Source organism: Pneumocystis jirovecii, assembly GCF_001477535.1.
Source record: "Pneumocystis jirovecii RU7 chromosome Unknown supercont1.8, whole genome shotgun sequence".
NCBI classification, from domain to species: domain Eukaryota; kingdom Fungi; phylum Ascomycota; class Pneumocystomycetes; order Pneumocystales; family Pneumocystaceae; genus Pneumocystis; species Pneumocystis jirovecii.
The window spans coordinates 88417-111951 of NW_017264782.1; the positions used below are offsets into that span (position 1 = coordinate 88417).

General features: G+C 25.1%; 12 protein-coding genes across 12 annotated transcripts; 6 read left to right on the forward strand and 6 right to left on the reverse strand.

The window, feature by feature from the left end:
• Window positions 1–151: 151 nt before the first annotated feature.
• Window positions 152–1763, reverse strand: T551_01895 (uncharacterized protein; the record flags this gene model as incomplete). The annotated part of the gene is made up of 2 exons (XM_018374158.1): window positions 152–624; window positions 674–1763. The coding sequence occupies 2 exons, from the start codon at window positions 1761–1763 to the stop codon at window positions 152–154; spliced, it is 1563 nt and encodes a 520-aa protein (XP_018229512.1).
• A 417-nt stretch (window positions 1764–2180) lies between these two features.
• Window positions 2181–3186, forward strand: T551_01896 (Rab geranylgeranyltransferase BET4; the record flags this gene model as incomplete). Its single annotated transcript, XM_018374159.1, has 4 exons — window positions 2181–2475; window positions 2527–2739; window positions 2782–2982; window positions 3029–3186. The coding sequence occupies 4 exons, from the start codon at window positions 2181–2183 to the stop codon at window positions 3184–3186; spliced, it is 867 nt and encodes a 288-aa protein (XP_018229513.1).
• Window positions 3187–3394: 208 nt separating this feature from the next.
• T551_01897 (ribose-phosphate pyrophosphokinase 2) lies at window positions 3395–4765 on the reverse strand (the record flags this gene model as incomplete). Its single annotated transcript, XM_018374160.1, has 9 exons — window positions 4723–4765; window positions 4641–4680; window positions 4524–4591; window positions 4356–4474; window positions 4185–4307; window positions 4085–4144; window positions 3903–3997; window positions 3468–3860; window positions 3395–3428 (listed from the first exon to the last, which is right to left on the reverse strand). Exons 1-9 carry the CDS (start codon window positions 4751–4753, stop codon window positions 3395–3397), a joined length of 963 nt encoding a protein of 320 aa, XP_018229514.1. The 5' UTR covers window positions 4754–4765.
• A 168-nt stretch (window positions 4766–4933) lies between these two features.
• T551_01898 (40S ribosomal protein S6-B) lies at window positions 4934–5800 on the reverse strand (the record flags this gene model as incomplete). Its single annotated transcript, XM_018374161.1, has 4 exons — window positions 4934–5112; window positions 5159–5632; window positions 5681–5745; window positions 5795–5800. The coding sequence occupies 4 exons, from the start codon at window positions 5798–5800 to the stop codon at window positions 4947–4949; spliced, it is 711 nt and encodes a 236-aa protein (XP_018229515.1). The 3' UTR covers window positions 4934–4946.
• A 1875-nt stretch (window positions 5801–7675) lies between these two features.
• On the forward strand, window positions 7676–8745 carry T551_01899 (GTP-binding protein ypt2; the record flags this gene model as incomplete). The annotated part of the gene is made up of 7 exons (XM_018374162.1): window positions 7676–7717; window positions 7861–7882; window positions 8003–8146; window positions 8204–8233; window positions 8280–8345; window positions 8389–8596; window positions 8637–8745. The coding sequence occupies 7 exons, from the start codon at window positions 7676–7678 to the stop codon at window positions 8743–8745; spliced, it is 621 nt and encodes a 206-aa protein (XP_018229516.1).
• Window positions 8746–9401: 656 nt separating this feature from the next.
• Window positions 9402–10557, forward strand: T551_01900 (uncharacterized protein; the record flags this gene model as incomplete). Its single annotated transcript, XM_018374163.1, has 4 exons — window positions 9402–9410; window positions 9459–9700; window positions 9744–9802; window positions 9848–10557. 4 exons carry the CDS (start codon window positions 9402–9404, stop codon window positions 10555–10557), a joined length of 1020 nt encoding a protein of 339 aa, XP_018229517.1.
• Window positions 10558–10736: 179 nt separating this feature from the next.
• T551_01901 (uncharacterized protein) lies at window positions 10737–11065 on the reverse strand (the record flags this gene model as incomplete). The annotated part of the gene is made up of 3 exons (XM_018374164.1): window positions 10737–10826; window positions 10868–10980; window positions 11023–11065. 3 exons carry the CDS (start codon window positions 11063–11065, stop codon window positions 10737–10739), a joined length of 246 nt encoding a protein of 81 aa, XP_018229518.1.
• Window positions 11066–11936: 871 nt separating this feature from the next.
• Window positions 11937–15445, forward strand: T551_01902 (calcium/proton exchanger; the record flags this gene model as incomplete). Its single annotated transcript, XM_018374165.1, has 9 exons — window positions 11937–12597; window positions 12645–13235; window positions 13277–13974; window positions 14020–14755; window positions 14799–14905; window positions 14949–14989; window positions 15031–15147; window positions 15192–15285; window positions 15323–15445. The coding sequence occupies 9 exons, from the start codon at window positions 11937–11939 to the stop codon at window positions 15443–15445; spliced, it is 3168 nt and encodes a 1055-aa protein (XP_018229519.1).
• Window positions 15446–16164: 719 nt separating this feature from the next.
• Window positions 16165–16619, forward strand: T551_01903 (uncharacterized protein; the record flags this gene model as incomplete). The annotated part of the gene is made up of 3 exons (XM_018374166.1): window positions 16165–16362; window positions 16405–16473; window positions 16521–16619. The coding sequence occupies 3 exons, from the start codon at window positions 16165–16167 to the stop codon at window positions 16617–16619; spliced, it is 366 nt and encodes a 121-aa protein (XP_018229520.1).
• A 64-nt stretch (window positions 16620–16683) lies between these two features.
• Window positions 16684–17742, reverse strand: T551_01904 (uncharacterized protein; the record flags this gene model as incomplete). Its single annotated transcript, XM_018374167.1, has 7 exons — window positions 16684–16871; window positions 16914–16998; window positions 17047–17103; window positions 17148–17231; window positions 17275–17586; window positions 17634–17682; window positions 17723–17742. 7 exons carry the CDS (start codon window positions 17740–17742, stop codon window positions 16684–16686), a joined length of 795 nt encoding a protein of 264 aa, XP_018229521.1.
• A 98-nt stretch (window positions 17743–17840) lies between these two features.
• On the forward strand, window positions 17841–20948 carry T551_01905 (uncharacterized protein; the record flags this gene model as incomplete). Its single annotated transcript, XM_018374168.1, has 7 exons — window positions 17841–17961; window positions 18011–18054; window positions 18102–18391; window positions 18438–18666; window positions 18711–18816; window positions 18861–20815; window positions 20856–20948. The coding sequence occupies 7 exons, from the start codon at window positions 17841–17843 to the stop codon at window positions 20946–20948; spliced, it is 2838 nt and encodes a 945-aa protein (XP_018229522.1).
• Window positions 20949–21054: 106 nt separating this feature from the next.
• T551_01906 (YggS family pyridoxal phosphate enzyme) lies at window positions 21055–22025 on the reverse strand (the record flags this gene model as incomplete). The annotated part of the gene is made up of 6 exons (XM_018374169.1): window positions 21055–21237; window positions 21280–21419; window positions 21461–21652; window positions 21699–21777; window positions 21824–21898; window positions 21948–22025. The coding sequence occupies 6 exons, from the start codon at window positions 22023–22025 to the stop codon at window positions 21055–21057; spliced, it is 747 nt and encodes a 248-aa protein (XP_018229523.1).
• Between the last annotated feature and the right edge of the window lie 1510 nt (window positions 22026–23535).

Sequence of the window (23535 nt, forward strand, 5' to 3'; positions counted from 1 at the left end):
ATTGTTAAAACATTAAATAATAAAAACAAAGCATTGATATACACATGAAGTAACCTTAATAAAATAAACTGCCGCATAAACAACATTATTCTTTATCAATAATATACGGTATAGCTCCTTATTATTGTAATGTAAATTAACAATATAAACACTATCGAATTTTTTCATTCCCTTCCCTATCAATCCCTTCAACCAATTCAACAATATCACTGCCAAATACCCCCTCCCATCGCACAGCCCTTCCGCCACCTCCACTTGCTATAGATCCTCTTTCATCTTCCCACATTTTATAAAATCTTACTGTTTCATCACTTGCTGCAACTACTATTGTTCCACCACCAACATTTTCACCGTTTTCATTTTTACATACAGTATTAACCGCATAAATAGCACGTAATTCAGGATGACCTGCAGGTATAGAAACTAAAAGCTTTAATGTTGGCCATGCATATACTGCAATTCTATGAGATATATCTGAAAAAGAATAGCCAAAAGTAGCACAGATCTCTCTATAAGTAGGTGACCAAGTAAGCGAAGTTACTTGACCCCCACAATCTATCATATTTATCAATGCCCCAGTATGAGTATGATAAAATCGTATACGCTTATCATGAGAACCACCTCCTATACAAATTTTACTTCTTATCATTTTTTATATGTTTAATAGAATTACCAGTAGCCAATAAAGATTTTTGCCATGGACAAAATGCAAGTGCTTTAACAGCAGCAAAATGCTGCCAAACAATTTTAGGTTTGTCCAAACGCAATGCATCAAACAAACAAACAAAATTATCATTTCCTCCTGTAGCAAATTGAGTACCATCAATATTCCATGCTAATCCACAAATTTGCTCTTGATGAGCATTCGAAATAATTTTTAATAAACGAGCATTAGCAGAAGAGCTAGTCCATTCTATTTCATAATAATATATCTTTCCATTATGTGCACCAACTAAAAGGTCATTTCTACTCTTTGAACGCAATGGATGCTTTGGTCTCCATGCCATACAACCTATATCACCTGCATGAGCCAATTCTAAACGAGGCGCATATTCCCCTTTAGACCAAAATTGAACCATCCCATCAACACGACCAATAGCCAAAATATCACCATGATAAGAAAAAGCAAGAGATGAAACAAACTGATCAGAAAAATCTTCAGGAACTTGAGTTGTTCCATCAATATTATTCCATAAATAAACATTATCAGCAAGCCCAACAGCTAAATCACCTCTACTACTCCAAGCAAGCAATGTAGTATAAAAATCATCTCGAAGATTAGGTGCATCTAAAACTTTTATAGGCTGCATTGATACAGGACGTTTTGGTATAGCTTTAGAAGTAGAAAAATTAAAAGAAAGATGAAATTGATCATCACTAAGCTTAGAGCGCGCTGAAAAAGGTGCCTTTTGATATATAAAAACATTTGCAGAACGATCAAAACCAAGAGCCTCAGCAATACGGGATTCATGAGTTTTTGGCATTATCTTAGATGTTCTTGGGGACCCATTATCATTATCTGCAGAAGCTTTCTTGGGACCTGGAGAAAGCATCCGAAATGTACTTACAGAATGACCTGTTGGAATAAACCTATCTGGACTAGAACGTGATGATTTAATAATTTTTGAAGGAGAAGTAGTTTGAACAGAAGATATTAGTTTTGTTGATTCTGAAATCGGAGCAGGCGCTGATAACAATAAACCTAAACTATTAAATGCATCTTCAGATGCAGAATATCTAATTTCAGTATTAGAAGGTATCATAGTACTTATCAAAACAAATGCTAATTTCTTTATGGATTATATGCAGTATAATTTATTGTTGTAAAATATAACTTTTAAAGAATATAAAACCTTGTAAAAGAAAAGCTAGCTATAATGTATAAAGCCAAAATAGATGTTTATTAATTTTATTAAAAACTTTATTAATTTTGCGAATTTTAAATTCTAATCGCAATCGAGAACCCCAGAACTTAAAATTTACAAAATGGTTTTTTAAACAAATTATATTATTCTTATAATAACAATAATGTTTTTCAGGAAAAGAATAACATCTCAAAAAAAAAAACTCTTGATGAAACAAAATTGCTTTTAGAAAACATTCAAAAGAATGTAAATATTTATTAATTTTTCAATTCACTAAAATATACATAGATTAAAAATGAAAACTATGACTATAAAATGCTAAATCTTACAACCGAGTTTTTAGAAGAAAATTTCGAAAGTTATAGTATATGGAATTATCGAAGAAATATTTTAAAAAATGGAGTTATCCTCCATCCGGAATATGATAAAACTACTATACATAACATTATTTTAAATGAACTACAATTTTTAAATGAATTAATGAAAAAGCAGCCAAAAATTTATTGTATTTGGTCTCATAGAAAATGGTGCTTTGAAAATGCACCTTTTCCTATTTGGGAAAAAGAGAAAACAGTTATTGATAATATATTAGCTAAAGATCTCAGGAATTGTAAGATAAATACATCATATATCTATTTATATACTAAATAACAAAATATAGTCCATATATGGAACTATCGGCAATATATAATTTCCAGAATTGAAGAACAAAATAAAATTTCATATGCAAAAAGCGAATTCGATTATACTATGAGTATTCTTAAAAAAGACTTTTGTAATTTTAGCGCCTTTCACTATAGAACAATATTAGTGCCTCGTATCATAGAAGAAGAATCTTATACTCATTTAGAAAGGAAATTTTTTTTCGATAAAGGTACAATAATATCAGTAATTTTATATTTGTTTAATTAATTAGAACTCTTTTTGACTAAATCTATTATTTATACATCACCCGATAACTCCAGTGCATGGCTTTATCATAATTGGTTATTATATAATATATCTAAATTAAATGATTCTCTTCTATTATCAAATATTATTACAATTAAGATAGATTATCTTAATCAAGAGATTACAATGATAAAGAATCTGATGGAACTAGAGGAAGATAAAATACGTATGTTTATATTTAAAACAGTTATTCTTTTAATTCATATAAAAAGATTTAATGAACGCGTATATTAACTATAATATATTACTATCAAAAATTTCTAAAAACCCATTAAATATACACCAAAAAAAAGAGTTAACGAAAATAGCTACAAGACTAAAAAAACTAGATTCCTTGCGAAAAGGACGCTATAACGACTTAAGTATGTGATTACTATTAGAAAAGTTTATTAATATACAATACCATAGTCTTAAGTCTTGAGAACTCATAAGCACCAAATATATTTATATTAGATAGTTTATTATAACAATAATAAATATTTTGAATTGATATTATATTAGAATGCCTTAATAGAAAATTAAGCAACAAATTAAAATAATCTTTTGTTTTTCAATATCTATAAATTATATTCTAAGATTTATGAAGGAGCTTGTGTAAATAAAACAGAAACGCTATGTTCTTAAATAAGATTAAAAAATGTTATAACTCACCTTTCACCATGATGTATTCGTCGAATACATTCTGCCAATACTGGTGCAATATCTATAGTTTCCAACTTGTCACATACAGCTTTTTTATCATCGTGAGGAATTGTATTTGTAACTACTACTTTTTCTAACTGACTTTCATTTATATACTGAATAGCATTTCCGCTTAGGATTCCATGTGTAACTACTGCCAAAACAGATAAGGCACCATTATTCATAAGAGTTTCAGCAGCATGAGATAATGTTCCACAAGTATCTACCATATCATCGACAAGAATAGCCACTTTTCCTTTAACATCTCCAACTAAAACCATCCTCGAAACTTCATTTACCTTTTGTCTCTCTTTATGAATAAGTGCAAAATCAAGATCAAGACGATCGGCAATAGCAGTAGCTCTAAAAACTATAAAACAAAACTTTTCAGACAAAAAATTATACCTTTTCGCACCACCTGCATCAGGAGAAACAATTACTGCATTTTTGTAATCAACTGTTTCTTGAATATATTTAAGCATTGACGGCTCAGCAAAAAGCTAATTAAATAAGTTAAAATATAAATTATATAATACTGTTTTACACTATAAAAATAAGCTTTAATAATCACTCTTTTAAATAAAAACATACTTATCAACAGGAACATCAAAAAATCCCTGAATTTGAGAAGCATGAAGATCCATAGTCTTTAAAAATCAATTAAGAAAATAAAAAAATATTATATACAATTATATGATTACAACCAACTGTTTGAAGCATATTTGCAACCAATTTCGCAGTTATAGGTGCTCGACTTTTATCTTTTTTATCTTGTCTTGAATAAGGAAAACATGGTATAACAGCTGTAATCTAAAAAAACATTATAATCACAAAAATATAAACTAATTTAAAATATACTCTACGAGCAGACGCTGTTTTACAAGCATTAATCATAATAAGTAATTCCATTAAATGATCATTAATAGAGTCACATCCTGTTTGAATAATAAAAACATCTTCATCTCTTACAGATTCTCCTTTTTAACAAACAATAAAAAAATAACAACATACGTATCAGATAATTACCTATTGATATAGCCATTTCCTGATTTGAATATTTTATAACATTTGTTTTGCCAACTGTAATACCAATTCTATAATAAAACAAGTCAAAACATATTCTTTAAAAAACGCATTTTTAACCTCCTAGCAACCTTTTCCGCTAACTCAGGATGACTGTTTCCTATTCAGTGTCAAGAAGAATTAAAAAAAAAAATCAATAAACCAGAAAAAATCTTAATTGAATTTGAAATCATGAAGAAAAAAATCTAAATAAATTATATAAAAAAAGGAATAAAAGTGAAAAACTTTCTAATCTCTAAAATGCTCTTACAGCTATTTTACTAACAATCCTTAAATATTAAAAACAGCTAAAAAACTCAATTCGTAATATAAAAAAAATAAGACATAAATTAAAAAATATAAAAAATATATTAAACTATTCCTAAACTACTTTTTTAAACTACGTCTTTTCTTAATTTCTGCCTTTTTAGCCTTTTTTTCAGAAATATACTTGCTAAGAAGTAAGGCATATTCAGCAGCAGCTTGTCTTTGTTTTTCAGCGATCTCTCGTTTATGTTTAAGACGCCTTCTTTTCCTTTGAAGCGTCACAGGCCTATAAACATATAAACATAAAATAAACAAATCCAAGAGAAACATACGTTACAAGACGTTGAATTTTAGGTGCTTTTGTATAAGATTTCTTACCCTCATTTTTACAAATCTCACGACGAATAACAAACTTCCGAACATCATCTTCCTTACTTAAATTAAAGAAACGCCGAATCTTAGACGCTCTTTTAGGTCCAAGTCTTTTAGGATTTGCAGTATCAGTTAATCCTGGAATATCATTTTCCCCTTGTTTTACAATAACCAAACTTAAAACAGAAAGATCACTTGCAACAATACATCCGCGAACGCTCTTTCTTGATCGTTCTCCATCACGCCTAGGCCTATAACAAGAATGACCCTTTGATAATAAAAGCCGAACTCTCGACGAAAGAAGCACACCTTGCTTCATTGGAAACCCTTGTTTATCATTCCCACCAGTAATTTTAAATATATACCCTTTAAATTGATCATCTACAGAATCACCAGGTACTTCCTGACCCATACGTTTTTCCATGAATACTCGACTACAAAAAAACGATTATTTTAAATTTCTTAGAAACTACTTAACATACAGCTTCCGCTCATCATCAATGTCAATAAGTTTCTGAGTTCCATTCGCAGGATAAGCAATGTTTAACTATCATTCTATTAATATTTCCCATTGAATTTCTTTTAATTCGTCAAACCTTCATTATTCGTTTTTTTTTTTTTAAAACTAGTGACTTAAAAATCAAGACAAAACCCTAGAATAATTATGAAAACTAAAATTAAAACAAAAACCAATCCTTAAAAATATCTATAATATACAAAAAAAATTATTCAGTTTTTCTTTAAAAAAGACTTAAGAGTCTCACAAAAACTATTTACATTTAAAAAATTTCAAAATCCTAAAATTTAATAAAATTTACAATCAAAACAATAAAAAATTTACATTTTAAATCCAATGTTATAAAAATTGATAGCATAGAATTCAAAAAAATAGAACAAAACTTAAGTATTTCCAAAAGAAAGATAATTATATAAAATAGTTAAACTATTACAGTGAATCTCAAAAAAAAAAAGCATAATATAAATTAATTAATGCGGTCATTTTGTACAATACAGATATATGAACATGTTATACAGTGACTTTTTAAATGCATATTACTCATTTAAAAAAGGTTTATGTATTGAAATAAAGCTCAAATACTTAATGATCTAAGGATCATCCTTTAGGAAGTCAGAATCTATTTTCCAAAACTAATACATCTTAATAATTATTACCATTACATTTCTATTCCTCTATGCATCAATATTCAATATTCCAGAAATGGTATTTCTTTTGAAGTCCTTAACATAAAAACATATTCAAAGCATCGTTTTTCATATAGTAACTTTTCCTAATATATTTATACACAAATAATTACATCAATTACTGTTTGTACATAGTCTTATATATAATAAGATTAAAAAAAAATAGGAATTCTTTAAAGCTAAAAAACATGAAATAAAAATGCAAATTATCAATAAATATTAGATTTTAACTCAGAAAAAACTCAAACTATAATAAAGAACATTTAAATTTTATTAAACTTTATTGAAAATACCCAAGACAATATAAAATAAGTTCACTTATTAAGTTCTAATGCTAATTTTCTAATTTATATAACTAATATTATTCAAATCCAGAACAAATTATTATTATATAAAATTATAATTATCCATATATTATTTATCATATATTAGCTTTCAATTCTAATTTTTTTTTATTCAAACATTCTTTAATTTATATTATCTAAAAAAACTTTTTTTCAACAACTTAAAGAATCCATTCAAATTTCAAAAAATTTTCAAAAAAATTATTTTTTTATATTAAAAATTATTAATTAATATATTTCATAGCATACAAAATAAAATTGCTCTCATACAAAGAAAACTCTAAAAATAATAAATAAATTCATAGTACTTATTAACTTTTCTATAAATAGTTTAATTTATTCAAAAAAAGAAAATATAAAACTATTAAAAAAATATTAAACTAAATAATTTGACCTTTTTGTTATTAATATAAAAAAGAATATAAAAATACAAATTAAATCCATAATAACAAAATATTTTTTAATATAAAATAAAAAAATATTGCACAAAAAAATTATAATCTCATTCTTTCTAATTCAACAAATCACATATAGTTATATTTTTTTTAATAATAATACAAAAAATATCAAATTCTTTAAACAGTAATTACAAAACTCTTATCATAACTAAAACTTTTTGCTATGTAAGATTTAAATTCTCCATTCACCTATATCTACTTTTACAAATATATAAAGTTAAAGATTCTTATAATCTTAAGAATACAAATACTCAAAATAGATAATCAACTACATATTATAAATCATATTGTAAAATTCCTTTAATAAATATAAAATCGAATATAGGCATTTGCTCCAAATTTATGCAAAATTTGATGTTTTATCTTTTTTTAATCATTTTTTTGACTTTTTTAACTGAAAATCGGAGCTACAACAAATATTTTAAAGATTTGCTAAAAAGAGAGATATAAAGAACAGAAAAGACTGTATATTATGAATAATTTACAAACAAGGAATTATGATTATTTAATCAAGGTGCGTTTTTTGAAAAGATCTACAAAAAACAGCACATTTATTTACATAAATAAGTGTGCAATAATATATATTATTAAAATAACTAAATTAATAAAAATACATTTTTTTATAAAACAAAAAAACTAATTTAGTGTGTTTTATAGTTACTTCTTATTGGTGATAGTGGTATGTTTTTTCAAACACAATTTTTCCTTTTATGAAAATACTTAATAAAATTTTTTAAAATATAATTATATATTATTCTTTTCTTTAGAATAAAATACTAACATTTTCTTTCTAATTTAGGTGTTGGAAAATCATGCCTTCTCCTTAGATTTAGTGAAGACTCTTTTACTCCAAGCTTTATTACAACTATCGGTATTGATTTTAAAATTCGAACCATTGAACTTGATGGAAAACGAATCAAGTTGCAAATATGGGATACTGCTGGTAAGTATACTTTGTTTTAAAAAAGTGTTTATATTTTATAAAAACTAATAATACTAGGACAGGAACGTTTCCGAACAATCACAACAGGTTTCTTCTGTGTCTTTTAATTAATAAATATTAACACTAGTTTCAGCCTATTACCGTGGTGCTATGGGGATTTTGCTCGTTTATGATGTGACTGATGAAAAATCTTTTAATAGTTCATTTTTAGTTTTTTATATTTATTTTACTAATTTTTATAGATGTTAGATCATGGGTTGCAAATATCCAACAATATGCTGCTGAAGACGTAAATAAGATTCTTATTGGAAACAAATGTGATTGGGAAGAACGAAGAGTTATTTCACATGAACAAGGACAGAATCTTGCTGAAGAATATGGAATGTTATTTTTAGAAGCAAGTGCAAAATCAAATGTTAATGTAGATAAAGCATTTTTTGTTCTTTCTCGGTATATCGCTTTTTTCTAGTTTATAATCTCATTTGTTTAGAGAAATTAAAAAACGATTAATAGATGTCGAACAAGGAAATAATGTTTTAGGAATAACCAATATTCGATTAGATAAAAAAAACAGTATTTCTAAAGGAAACTGTTGCTAAACATATTTTCCCCTTTTTTCTGAAACATATGCATTTTTCAATTATATACTAACTATATTAAATTTCAACATTAAAATAGGAGTTTAATGTTCATTGTAATTTCATTTATATAGTATAGCCGTTATTTATAAACAATGCTATGATATTATGCTCATTTTTAAAAATAACTTTTTTACTTTAATCTACATATTAATTCATATATTTATTTTTTTCTACTCTTCAATTTTAAAATTTAAATTTAAAAAAAAATCATTATTATTTTATTTTTTTTATAAATTATCTATTTTCAAAACAACAAATAAAATAAAATTTAATTTAAAATAATAATAATAATATCTTATTTTTTATAAAATTTAGTACAAATAAAATAATAAACTGTATAAAAGATTACATAAAATTTTATCTAACAATTAAAAATTATACAAAAATCTAACAAAAGATAAATCCTTAAAAGATTTAAAAATAAAAATCATAATAACAAATTTATAGCTTTATTAAATATTAAATTTCATATAAATCTATCGTTTATAAAGTATTCGTTTTATAATAGCAACTTTTCACAACTTCAAATTTATTTGAAATTTTTCTTTATAATTTTTATCTTGAATCATTTGTTTAAAACTTACAATATATAATACACAAAAGATGAAATATATATGGAATTGGTTTAAAAAAGTATTAATGTTTTTAAAAGAAAAAAAATTAACTTTTAGCAGGACTCAGCAAACTCATATGAACGAATTCTTTCACAACTAGCAATGGAAATAAATCATCATGAATCTCGTTTATCCACATTTAAACTTCGTTCTATACGTGTCAAAAGACTTTTTACTTTATATTGTACAATTTTATATCTCATTTATTTCTTAATATGGATTTTATTTTATATGCGGAAAACACAAGATATTGAAAAATGGCTTTTAAAGTTTTCTATTCTTATTATCTCTATTTTTGGGTGATTACAAAATTCTCTTCAAATATTATTTATCTTATTTTAGCATTTATTTTGGACGAATAATTTTCACTATTTATTATACAAAAATGATTTCTTCAGAAGGTAAAAAAATATAAATTTAAAATTATATTAATAAGCATATTGTAGAATCGAACTTAGAGCATTTGAGAACAAAACAGCGTGAAAAAGTAGAAGAACTTAAAACTAAAACAAATTTTTATTCAACACAATCATTAATTGATCGATATTCAAATTCTCAAAAAAATACACCAGAAAAATCTAATATATCTTTACTTGATTTTAGTGATTCAGAAAAAAAAACACCAAAGCATAACTATTTATCTTCAAATTTTGATTCTCCATTACGATCTACTTTTCAAAATTCAAACCAACAAAATCAAACTTCTACTCTTCGATTAAGACACATTAATAGTAATAATAATACAAATAATTCTTTCAACGAATCCTTTCCAATGACATCCAATGCATCATTTCCTATTGATAAATATTTCAAACCATCCCAAGATAATTCTTTTATTTCTCGAATTTTAAATTTTATCATTGGTCCAGATGAAACATCACCTGAAAATAGATATGCTTTAATATGTAAAAATTGTGGAATTCATAATGGATTAGCCCCATATGGAGAAAAATGGGAATCAATTAAATACATTTGCATGAACTGTGGATCATGGAATGGAAATATAAAGCAGGATATAAAAAATACGAAAGATAACTCAAATATACTTAAAGAAAATCTAAAACTAGAAGGAACATTTAAAAACAAAGAAGAAGCATTTAAAAACAAAGAAGAAACATTTAAAAATGAAGAAACCTGCCCTAAAATGCCAAAATAAGATAAAACTAAGGTGTTAAAAATCATTAGAACTAAATAATTGAAATATACCAAACATATAAAAACAATAAATTATTTTTCAAAAAACAACACAATAATATATAATCATATTTTTTTATAAAATGAGACTATATTATAACTTTTGATTCTTTAATCTAGTGCATACTAGATTATACATTTCTATAAAGACATTTTAGAGAACGAATTAGATCTCTTTAAAGGAATATTTATATCTATTAAAGTTTTTAAAGTAAGTATAAAAATATTTTCCTACAATTTATTAGAACATATATACAATAAAAACATTTTACTTTATTTGTTGTGAATGCTTTATATTTCTTCTGTTTTATACATGTTTCTAAATTCATTTCATTCAAAAACATTAAAAGAGGAGTTTCATGGTCATCTACTAAAACTTTGTTTACTATATTATAGTTAATCTTTTTCTTAAAAATATAATCTTTACCAGGCTTTAATAATTTTAAAATAAATTTATTCAAAGTAAACATAATTTTTTATTCAAAATATCTATTATTCTTCCTTATAAATTACTAAAATATTAGAAATATTTTTAAGGCATTTTATAAGCATTTTTTAATATAGCCTTTTAAATCATTTATTCAAAAGAATCTTTGTTATAGATAGCGATCTTTATATTTTTAATAATTATTATCAGTATGCTTATCTTTTTTCGTAACCCAAAATTTCCTAATTAAGCGATAAAACACAAAAAAGCATTTAACATTCTTGCAATTTTAGATACATAACTGCAATTATATATTTTAAATTACATTAAAATCAATAAAATATTTTTATTACAGATACAATTTAACAAAAAAAATTTTTTATTGTAAATTCTCAAAAAAATTAAAAATAAGGTAATTAAGATATTAAAAATATTTTAAAAAATAATATATTTTTTAACAAAAATACACATTTTACGTTAAACTTATTTTTTTTCTAAAAACATTTGATAATCTATAAGATTATAATATTTTACATTCATCTAACAATTCTCGTGTTTCTTATATAAGCAAAAAATGCAAGGTATGTGTAACTTACAATATTAATTTAATAATTTATTCAAAAAATGTAAAAAATAAATCAAGATATGTTATTATAAACAATTTCTATACTAGAAAGTTCATCAATCTTGAAAATTTATAAAAACAAAATAGCTTTCTATAAAAATTTATAACTATTAAAACAACGATTAATAAAAATTATTACTAAAAATTAAAATTAAATGTTATTTATTGAAATAGTGCAATTTATAATAATATCAATAATAAAATAAACATTTTTAATAGAAATTGATCACAATTCCTCTTTTTCTTGGGATTCAAAAAACTAAATCTTAGACAATACTATCTTTTTTATATGGAAAAAAAAGACATAGGATTATCATCGTACGCGTCCAAAGGAAGTTTTCGTACAGCAAATTCTCAAATATCAGAAAACGAATGTAATACAGATGATTCTCCTTTAGATATTTCAAATACATGCACAGGAAACCCTCATCATTATCATCAAACATCTTCCTTTGATTCTACGTCTACAATTAGATACTCATCATCAAACATAAGCCATCAACAAAATAGAAACACTAGTAATTTTGTATCTTCCTCAACGTTTCCATACGGAAACAGATATAATCAGCGTACTGTTTCTGCTGCTTCAACTACATCATCTAAACAAGCTAATTTAAGTAATCCTCGGTATAAAAGACATATTGTTAAAGTCATATCACATCCACAAAGAGGATATTTTTCAGCAGAAGATGGTGAAAACGAAATTGAAATAGACGAAGAAACAGGATTTTCAGAGTTTGATTCTGAATTTCGAAATAAAATATTAAAAAAAAAGAAGAGCTTTAAAGGAGATTACGGAAAAAGTAAAACAGTTATAAATGAAATTGATGAGGATGCTATTGGTGATGAATATGAAAGTTTTGAAAAGTTAATGTGTGATAATGATGAAAATACAAGTATTTCTCATAGTATTGACAGCGAAGGAAGTTTTACTCTAAAAGAAAGGCAAGGTTCGTATTATTTTTTCATATTTAAATTCTTTTTTAACTTATTTAAGATGCAATTAATAAAACTCATCCTTTTGGCATAAGACTTTGGAAACCAGCTTTATATAAAAAAACTCGCTCTGTACAAAAAACTGCGGAAGGAGATATTCATTCTACACCAGGTGGGCCAATTTTTTCCAAAGATATTATAGGTAATATTCTTTGGACATTATGCTTTGGATGGTGGTTAGCCTTAATTGCTTTAATAGCGTCATTCATTTGTTATATATTCATAGTTGGCCAGCCTGATAAAGATTACAGTAGAGTTCTTCGAGGGTTGTCTTGCTATGTCTTTTATCCTTTTGGGCAATATGTAGAATTAAAACCCGAAGAGGCATATGCAGAAGAAGATGAAGGAGAAGGTCATAGTATAAGCGAATATGCTGATTTAGAAATTGCTGAACATAGTAATTTACCTATTCAAGGAATTGTTGGTAGACAGAGAGAAAATATTGATAGTATATCAGATACAGAAAGTTTATTCAGTAGTTTTAATGAATCGAATAATAATGCCAAAAAGAAAGGACGCAGAAGATTATTTGGAAGAGGTCAATGGTCCTTTGGACGAATAGTATTTTTTTTACTTTTTTACTCAATAATAGGTATATTTTTAGCAATTTTTTTCAAATTTAACATCTACTAGCACCACTTCTTTTACTTATATCTGCATTCTGCTGGTTAATAGTTTTCACCATGCCAATGGCAAAAGTAACTTATCTATTATTTGATCATATGAGGCGACATCCCTTATCCATAGTTTTTCATTCAGATTTCCGACGAGGGGGATCATCCAATCCTACAATTTTAGTATGTACATATCGCGCCTTTGGTTTAAAATATTATCAATATACCGTTGACGGCGTAAACATATTTTTTATTAATTTAATGTTTATAGTTTTATTTACTATTTCAGATGAATATATCTTAGGAAATATTTTTGGACATAATTATTTCATTACATCTTCAGCAACAATATTTGTTCTTTCTCTTTTATCGATTGTATCTTTATCATATCTTGTTGGTATGGCTGTTGCATCAATTTCAGCACAATCATCTATTGGCATGGGTGCAGCTATTAATGCATTTTTTGGCTCTGTAGTAGAAGTTTATCTTTATTGTATTGCATTGAACCAAGGAAAAGCTAGATTAGTAGAAGGAAGTGTAGTTGGTAGCGTACTTGCAGGCGTTCTTTTAATGCCTGGTTTATCAATGTGCGCAGGAGCAATAAGAAGAAAAACACAAAGGTTTAATGCAAAATCAGCAGGAGTAACATCTACAATGTTATTATTTGCTGTAATTGGAGCATTTGCTCCTACATTATTTTATCAAATTTATGGAACGGTATAACTTTTATTCCTTTTTCATATTCTAATTTAATAAAAATAGTATGAATTAAAATGTTTACCATGTTTGAAAAACAACTATATACATAATTGTCAAAGATGCAAATTCGATCAATCGTATACACCCAATGATCCGTTTTATCAAAGTTCAGTAAAACCATTTACATATATTTGTGCATTAACATTAATTCTTTCATATTTAATTGGGCTATGGTTTACCTTAAGAACACATGCAGCAATGATATGGCAAACTCCTATTACAGCATCAGTTTTAGTCGCGCCCAGAGAAGGAATTACTTCTCGATTGATAAAAACACCTATTCGACAATCTCAAATTTTTAAAAAAATAATACCAAAAAGCTTTTTAGAATATCAATCTAACAAAAGATATAATACTGCATTTACATCATGTCATAATAATGATATATGTCATCAAAATATTATTTCAAATAATCTTCAACAAAATTCTATAATTTCATATATACAAGACTCTTTTAAACCAGAAGATATTATTCATAGTGAAACAAATGCTACTATCAATTCTATAGGTTTAACACTAGAAGCCCAAGAATCAATAATTCAAAATCAAAATACTAATGAATATGAACAATCTCAAAATGATAGATTTAGAAAAAATCTTTTAAATTCTCAAAGTTATATTCATGAATCTGAAGGAAATGAACATGAAAATAATGCAGGACATGGCGCACCTAGTTGGAGTCTGAAAAAAAGCACATTAATACTCTTAACATCAACATTATTATATTCAGTCGTAGCAGGTACTTTAAATTCTTTTATTATAATTTATTTGCTTTTTTTTAGAAATGTTAGTTAATACGGTGGATGTAGTTCTCCAAAATTTTCATATAGATGAAAAATTTCTAGGGTTCACATTATTTGCATTAGTACCAAATACTACTGAATTCATGGTCTTATACCTAGTTTTATTTTTTATATTCTTATAAAATATAGAATGCCATATCATTCGCAACGAATGGAAATATTGCTCTTAGGTAAAGAAATGACATAAGATAATTTAGTTTAATTATTATAGCATGGAAATTGGTTCAGCATATGCCCTTCAAGTGTGCTTATTACAAATACCATGTCTTGTTGCATACAGTGCTTTTAAAAACATAGGAAAACAAGAATTATTATCTTATACTTTCAGGTTTTAGATAAAAATAATAAAATACATTAATCTAACATATAAAGTTTGGTTTTCCCAAGATGGGATCTCATATGTGTAATTTTGTGCGTATTTCTTTTAGCTTATGTATACAGTGAAGGCAAAAGCAACTATTTTAAGGTATTTTTTTCTTTTAAAAAATATGTTAACTTTTTAGGGTTCTATTTTAATATTAAGTTACACAGTTCTTCTTATGGGTTACTATTTTACACCAATTAATATCCAGAGCTTTTCTTCATTTGTGATAGAAAACAAATATACCATATTACAGAAATTATAATTAAAACTATTATATAAAAATAAGCAGACAAAACATAGTTATTCATCGCATTTCTAGAATTATATATAAGAAATACACTAATTAATATGCTAAAAGTATTTTTATGCTAAAAATAAATTAATATTTGTTTAAACTTTGACACCAATAAAAACGATATTCATGCATCAGTTTCAAAAACAAAAATATCAATATAATCATCTCTTTTTTCATGATTAGCATAGAAATAACGATCATCATAAACATGTATTATTTCCTAAAAAATAAAACTATGAAATCATACATACCTTAAAAATTTTTTAATTAATCTTAAAATTATTTGCTCATAAATCAGAATGAATTATTTTCATCAAATTAACTATCAGAATTTGATAGTACGTAAATTCAATCATCATATTTTTTTAATCATACTACATAAAAAGAACATACAGATTCACTCATCCATGCCTATCTATTAATTAATATTTTTATAAAAATAGAATTATTTTAAAAATATTTAACAAATGCCTATATAAATATTTCAGAATCATTTGAAATTTTAACTCAACATCACAACAAAATCTCTGTCTGGGGCGACACATTTATCATCATATTGCTTTTTTAAACATAAAAATTTTATTATCATACCTTTCCGTAAACTAGCAAAATTAAAATTTAAAATATAACAAGCCATCCAATTTTCAATAATTAGAATTCCTAACTTAAATTCCAAACAATTAAAAATGAACACTTTCTTGCGCAAAAAATATATTCTTGATACAAACAAAACTTCTCAAAAAATAACACAAATCAATAAAACTCTTCAAAAATATCCATTTTTATTTGGGATACCTTTCATAATGATAATATTAAGCGGAGCCTATGTATTAAGCATATCTCAACAATTTCGATATGAATGTAGAGATCAAAAGATAAAACAAGTAACATCATCTGTCTTAAAAACCATTTTTAATAATAGATAGATTTTAGAAGAAAATACTTTAGGAACAAAAAAAAATCGACGAAAAATAAATATTAAAGATGAATATTATGTAAATTTTTATTTTGATAAAAACAAATGTCTTAAATTCTTTTTTAGAAACTTCAAATGAATGAATTACAATTTGATGATTGGGAACAGATTAGAGTAAAACGGCTTCCCGGAGAACCAGAAAATGTATTAGTTCCAGATTCTTAAAAAACGTCGTATTAATAAGTTACATATCTTAATATAAAAACTCAAACTTTTTTTAAAAAAGAAATTAATCAATATTTCGATATTCAGCCAATTCATCATCGTCATATCTAACAAGTCTTCCACTTAATTCCTTTTTTGCATGTAGACAGAGACTTGCAATAGTTTTTCCAACTTTTCTAGGAGGCATCAATAAACCTCTCTTATAAATATCTTTAAATCTTGTATATGTAACTTGATCTAACTTTGATGAATCTAAACAAGATTAAAAAGGTTATATTTATAAAAATATCATACAAACTTCTCTTAAAGATGTTTGCATCTGAGTATCTACCACCCCTGGTTGGATAGAAATAGAAGTAATTAATTTTTCTTCAGCTGCCTATTTTTTCTTAACTAAAGCTTAAACCTTCATTGCAAAAAATATTACCAAAACCGCAGACAAACTATTCATAGCACTTTTTGACCCACTATATGCACCCATACTCTATACCTATTTAATATTCGTTTTTATATGATCAAATACTCAACTTGATATGGCTTTATAGATGCACCAGAAGAAATAAAAAGTACTCTACCGCAAGACAACCGTAGATATGGAATTGCCCTTTTTAACTCCCTTATCTCAATAACATTACCAAGTTTACAATAATCTTACCATATATAAGAGAGAAAAATAATTCACATCAAACAATGCTTTCCAAGCATCGAGATCAGTATCTACAATATTCCCAACTGGCTCTATAATGCCCGCATTCAAAACCAACGAATCCAACCGTCCAAACCGCTCTATTGCAGTATCTACTGCTAAAATACATGTTTCTGGATCTTTAAGATCTCCTTCAACAATTACTATTCGAGACTTAAATTTCTCCTCTAAATCAAATATAGACTTTTTAAGCCGAACAACTGCAATAATAAAAGTGTCACTATAACACTCAAGCAACTCTTCTACTATCGCTTTCCCAATCTTTTAAAATAACAGTTAAAACATTCATTTATATCTAAAATATATACCCCTCGTGATGCACCTGTTACAAGTCTAATCCAAAAATTAAAAACATGTCTTTATATATAAATATGTTCATCTTTGTAAAAATACTTACATACTCTTATTTACCGTCATTTTTTTCAAAAATCCATACAACTTTGAAAACTGCAAGTTTTTAATATTGTTATCGAGATTGAATCTAACAACCTCAGTTAAATCACAATTTATTTAAAATGAACAAACCTATGCGTGGACTGATGATTTTCATCAGTGATTTAAGAAATGCAAAAGGATGGAAACTTGAGGAACAAAGAATTAATGAAGAATTAGCAAATATTCGACATAAATTTCAGGGTTTATTTTAATTTTTGAAAAAAATATTACATATACTAATATAAATAAGATGAACACTTAAGTAGTTATCAGAAGAAAAAATATGTTTGCAAGGTAAATGAAAAAAAATTTCAAAAAAGATAAATCAGTAACGTGAAAAGTTGTTATATATTTATATTCATGGATGGGGATTTGATTTTGGACATATGGAAGCAATACATCTTATTTCTAGCGACAAATATTCAGAAAAACAAATAGGATACCTTGCTATGATGCTACTACTGCATGAAAATCATGATTTAATACATCTTGTAGTTAACAGTATTAAACGAGACTTATTAGATTCAAATGAATATTATAATTGTCTAGCGTTACATGCAATTGCAAATATTGGAAGCAAAGTGATGGGAAAAGTTCTAGTTTCTGATGTCAAACAATTGCTTATGTCGCCGTAAGTATATATAGCTATATATATATAAAATTAATTATTTCTTAAGTATATCCAAAAATTTTGTTAGAAAGAAAGCAGCGCTAACCCTTTTACACTTACATCGTAAACATCCGGATATTATTGAACCAGAATGGACAGAAAGCATTATTTCTGCATTAGATGATTCAGATCTAGGAGTATCCTTATCTATAACAAACCTTTTGATATCTCTTGTTCAAAGCAATAGTATATTATATGAAGGGTGTTATCTTAAGGCTATTCATAAACTAAAAAGAGTATTAATATTTATTATTATATTCATTGTATTCATCATGTTTAGATCGTTATTGACGGAGAATATACCCATGATTATATATATTACAAAGTACCTGCTCCCTGGCTTCAAATTAAACTCTTGCGTCTTTTACAATATTATCCACCACCAGGTTTAATATTTCTCCATATTAGAAATAATCCTTATTTTATTTAGATGATAAAGATACTGAAGAATTAATATGCAAAATTTTGCAATTTATTATAACATCTATACTTCATGAGCCACCAAAAAGTGCTCAACAAAATAATATTCAAAATGCAGTTTTGTTTGAAGCAATCAATTTTTCTATCCATATCGATATTAATGATGTATTAACAAATCAAACCATCCATTTATTAACTAAATTCATATCATATAAAGAAACTAACACTCGATATCTTGGTTTAAAAGCATTGATCCGCCTAGCAAAACACCTAAATAAACTTGAACCATTTAAAAAGTACCATGATACTATCATACAATCTTTAGGAGACAAAGATTTGAGTATTCAAAAAAAAGCTCTTGAATTATTATATTGTATATGTGATTCCAGTAATGCAAAAACAACAGTGGAAAAGTTAATACATTATTTAGAAGAAGCAAATCCTCTAATAAAAGAAGAAATAGCTATTAGAACGGCTATTCTAGCGGAAAAATACATAACAGAATATCAATTGTATGTAAATATAATACTACAACTTATAAATATTTCCGGAGAATATATTGGTGATGAGATATGGTATAGATTTATCCAAGTTATAACAGATAACGAAGAAATGCAAGAATATACAGCAAAAACTGTTTTAGAGTATTTGAAAAAAAGCAATTCCAATGAAAATATGATTAAAGTTGGTGGATATATTTTGGGAGAATTCGGCTATCTAATATCAAATTCTTCTTACAGTAGTCCTATCGAGCAATTTATTTCTTTACATTCTAAATTTAATACATGTTCATCTAAAACTCAGGCATTACTTATGTCAACATATATTAAATTTGTTAACTTATTTCCTGAAATTAAGTTAGATATACAAACTGTTTTTGAACAGTATATAAACAACATTGATTCAGAATTACAACAACGGGCATGTGAATATTTGGAATTATGTTATGTTTCAAATAAAGATCTTTTACAAGTTCTATGTAAAAAAATGCCCCCTTTCTCGAAGAGACAATCACTTTTAATATTAAAATTGCAAAGCAAACAAAAAAATAAGAACAAAGAATTAGGAATTGTCAAGAGTAAGACAATATCAAAAGAAAGAGATAATACAAATGTTGAAAATCTATATAAATCAGTTAATAATAATAAAATTGCAACATTATCCGAAAATGATTTAATCGGATTAGAGATTTCAAACACTTTCAATTCGTTATCATCTGCACCATCTGCTTTTAAAACATTTAATCAATCTAACACTTTATCAGATTTTGTATCGTGTATAGAGAATATGTCGTTATCTCATGATTCTAATTTTTCTAAAAACTATAAGACTAACTTTATTGAACTATTATGGAATAACGAGGGAATACTTTGTGAAAACGAAGAAATACAGATCAATGTTTTATCTGAATATCATGGTTATCAAGGAAAAATGATACTTTTATATAAAAACAAATCATCATTAACATATACTTCTTTTACATCTTCTATTGATAATTCCAGCAAATCAAGTTTATCTATTACGAAAACAATAAATGCATCATGCACTTTAAATGCATATGAGGAGATACAACAAATACTAGAACTAGAAATTCTTGATATTTTTTCAGAATTACCAACCATATCTATATCCTATTTATCAACATCTCCGAAATCCTTGACATTAAAACTTCCAATCGTTCTTTCTAAATTTTCAGAAGGAGTAGAACTTGATTCAAATAGTTTCTTTCAAAGATGGAAACAAATCGGAAAATCTCGAGAATGCCAGAAAATCTTTGCTATTAAAAACAAAGAAAAAAAAATAGACTTTGAGTACAATGTAAAAATACTTAAAGGGTTCGGATGGGAAATTTTAAAGGAAATTGACACAAATGATCAAAATATAGTTGGTGCATCTGTATTATATACTAGTCAAAAAGGGAAATTCGGATGTTTATTAAGACTCGAACCTAATTATGAAACTAAGGTATTTAATAATCCAATTTAAGTTGCTTATATATTTTTAGATGTATCGGATTACTATTCGAAGCACAAAAGAAGGTATCGCAGATCATTTAGAATCTTTAATAGAAAAAAAACTATCAGAAAACAATCTTTAATCCTTGTAAATATACCAGAATTAGAATCATAAAAACAAATGCTATTTAAATTTATACAAAGAAAATACTTAAATTTATAATTTATACAAATTTGTAGGTCTTATTCCTATATTTTAACATTAAAACGATATATAAAATTAAAATGTGTCATACCAAAAATATTTGTTCCAACTCTTATATTTGTTGATCCCATTTTAATAGCTAGTTCAAAATCTCTACTCATACCCATACTTAATTCCAGTTTTATTCCAAGAGATTCAGTAATTTTATCTCGACATTTTACAAGGGTCTTAACAAATTTATTCGATGATAACAATCCTTATAAAAATACCTCAAAATCTTTATTGTATTCGCTATTGCTTTCAGATAATGAGCCAATAGTCATAAGTCCTTTAAGATGAAGTTCTTTACAATTATTTATTATATAACTACATAACTCTTCGGAATCACAGGGAGCAACACCGTTCTTCCCTAAATTATTAGAAAAAAGTACAGAATATCTTAAAACTAACCTTCTTCACAACTCGTATTTACTTGAACATAAACATTAAGTTTTCTATCATTATTATCTAGCATATTTGTAGATCTTTTTAAATTCATTAATGCCTTGTTTAAAGCAAATGCCTTTTTATAAGAATCTAAACTTTCAACTGCCCATAAATTAGATATAGACACTAAAGTTTTACACTTGTTGGTTTGAAGTCCTAAACATAAAAATAACTAATCATCATAAAAATTAGAACCAATTACCTCCAATAAAGTGCCATTGGCAATCTGAAGGAAGCAATTTGGCTTTTTCAACCATTTCTTGGACAAAATTTTCTCCAAACTAATATTTATAATTACTCATCAAAAAATATAAAATAAAAAAATACATGTCTTTGACCATAATCGTACGCAATTTTTATATCTTCTACAGAATTTAACTTTGAAACAGCCACTAAACGAACCTTAAATCATATTAATATAACCAAATTTAAAAAAAAAAATCATATTTACTTCAGTATTTTTAGAATAACGGAGAATAGTATCACGAACACTTTTAAGACCTAAAAATATTTCTTCAGAACGAGTCATTTTCTTTTTAATGAATATAAATTATTATAAAATGTATTTTTTTTTTATATTTTTATAAACTCTAAAATCATTTAAAATCTTACAATTTTAATAATTTATCAAATTTTATTTTTTTTAACTTTTAACTAATTAAAACATTAAAATTAATACAAATCTTAAACATTATTAAAAAACAATCTAAAAATTCATTTTTGAAATATCTATAAAGTCAAAAATTTATGTATAAAAATAACTAAAGTATTAAAATTACAAATATTTAAAAAAATATCAAAATTGCATAAAAACATTTCCTCTTAAAACAATAGATATCTATATTTAAGTAAATACATTTTAAAAAATGTATAATTTTATTAAAACAAATAGTTTCACATCTAATAAAAACAAAGCACTGATTAGAATAAAAAATAAAATACTATAGAATCATTGAAAATTCATTCAAATTGTTTTAAAATACTTTTTTATAATATATTTTTATAATCATACTTTTTTTATCAAACTTAGTGAGATTAATTTTTTTATAATGCAAAAAAACATTATAACACATATTTCTTTATTAGATATACTGTCTTAAAAATAATTCATATGATCTTTTATAAAATATTCAAATAAAAGCAAAATTAAATTTTAGTCTAGCTTTAGAATATAAAAATTAAATGTTTTTCAATATATTTTTGAAATATTTAAAGTATTCAAACAAACAAACAAAAAAAACTATATAACTTATTAATCTAAATATTACAGTAATTTAGTAATAAATATATATTCCTTAAAAATTTCAATTAATCATATACTCTAAAAATAATATATTCTAATTACCTTATATCGTCATAAACTATTAATTATAACATCAAATAAACACATAATTACAGATAAATTTTAGCATATAATTTTCTAAAAACAAAAATAAATATAATTCTTTAATTTTTATAATTTAACCCAAAAAGAAATATACCATGTATTTTAAATAAAACTATTTTTATTACAAACACGAATACAAAGATCTAAAAATATTTAAAACTTGATTAAATTTAAAGCATTTAGTTATTACAAATAGATACTTAAATTTCCAAAAACAAATACTCAATTCTTGAAAATGATAAAAGAACAATTTTTATAAATAAAAATTTAAATAAATATTAATTAATAATAATTTTATAATAAATTTAAAATGATTAATCCAGAAATATCATAAATATATTTAATATATATTTCATATAATTTATTGTCTATTTATTAAAATAATAAATACAAAAATAATTTTTAATATCATTTTCCTTACAAACTTTAACCTTAAAAAATTATGATTTTTTTAATAAAATCAGAAAGCTAACAAAAATAACTTTAATACTCGATAATATAGATTAAAATCTAATTTTTTAAACCATTACTCTTATATTTGAATATATATTAAAAACATTTTCATAAATATAAAAAATATTAAATATAACTTTTAAACAACTATAATATTTTTACAAAAGAAGAAAACCTCAAAACCAAACAATTGCAAAAC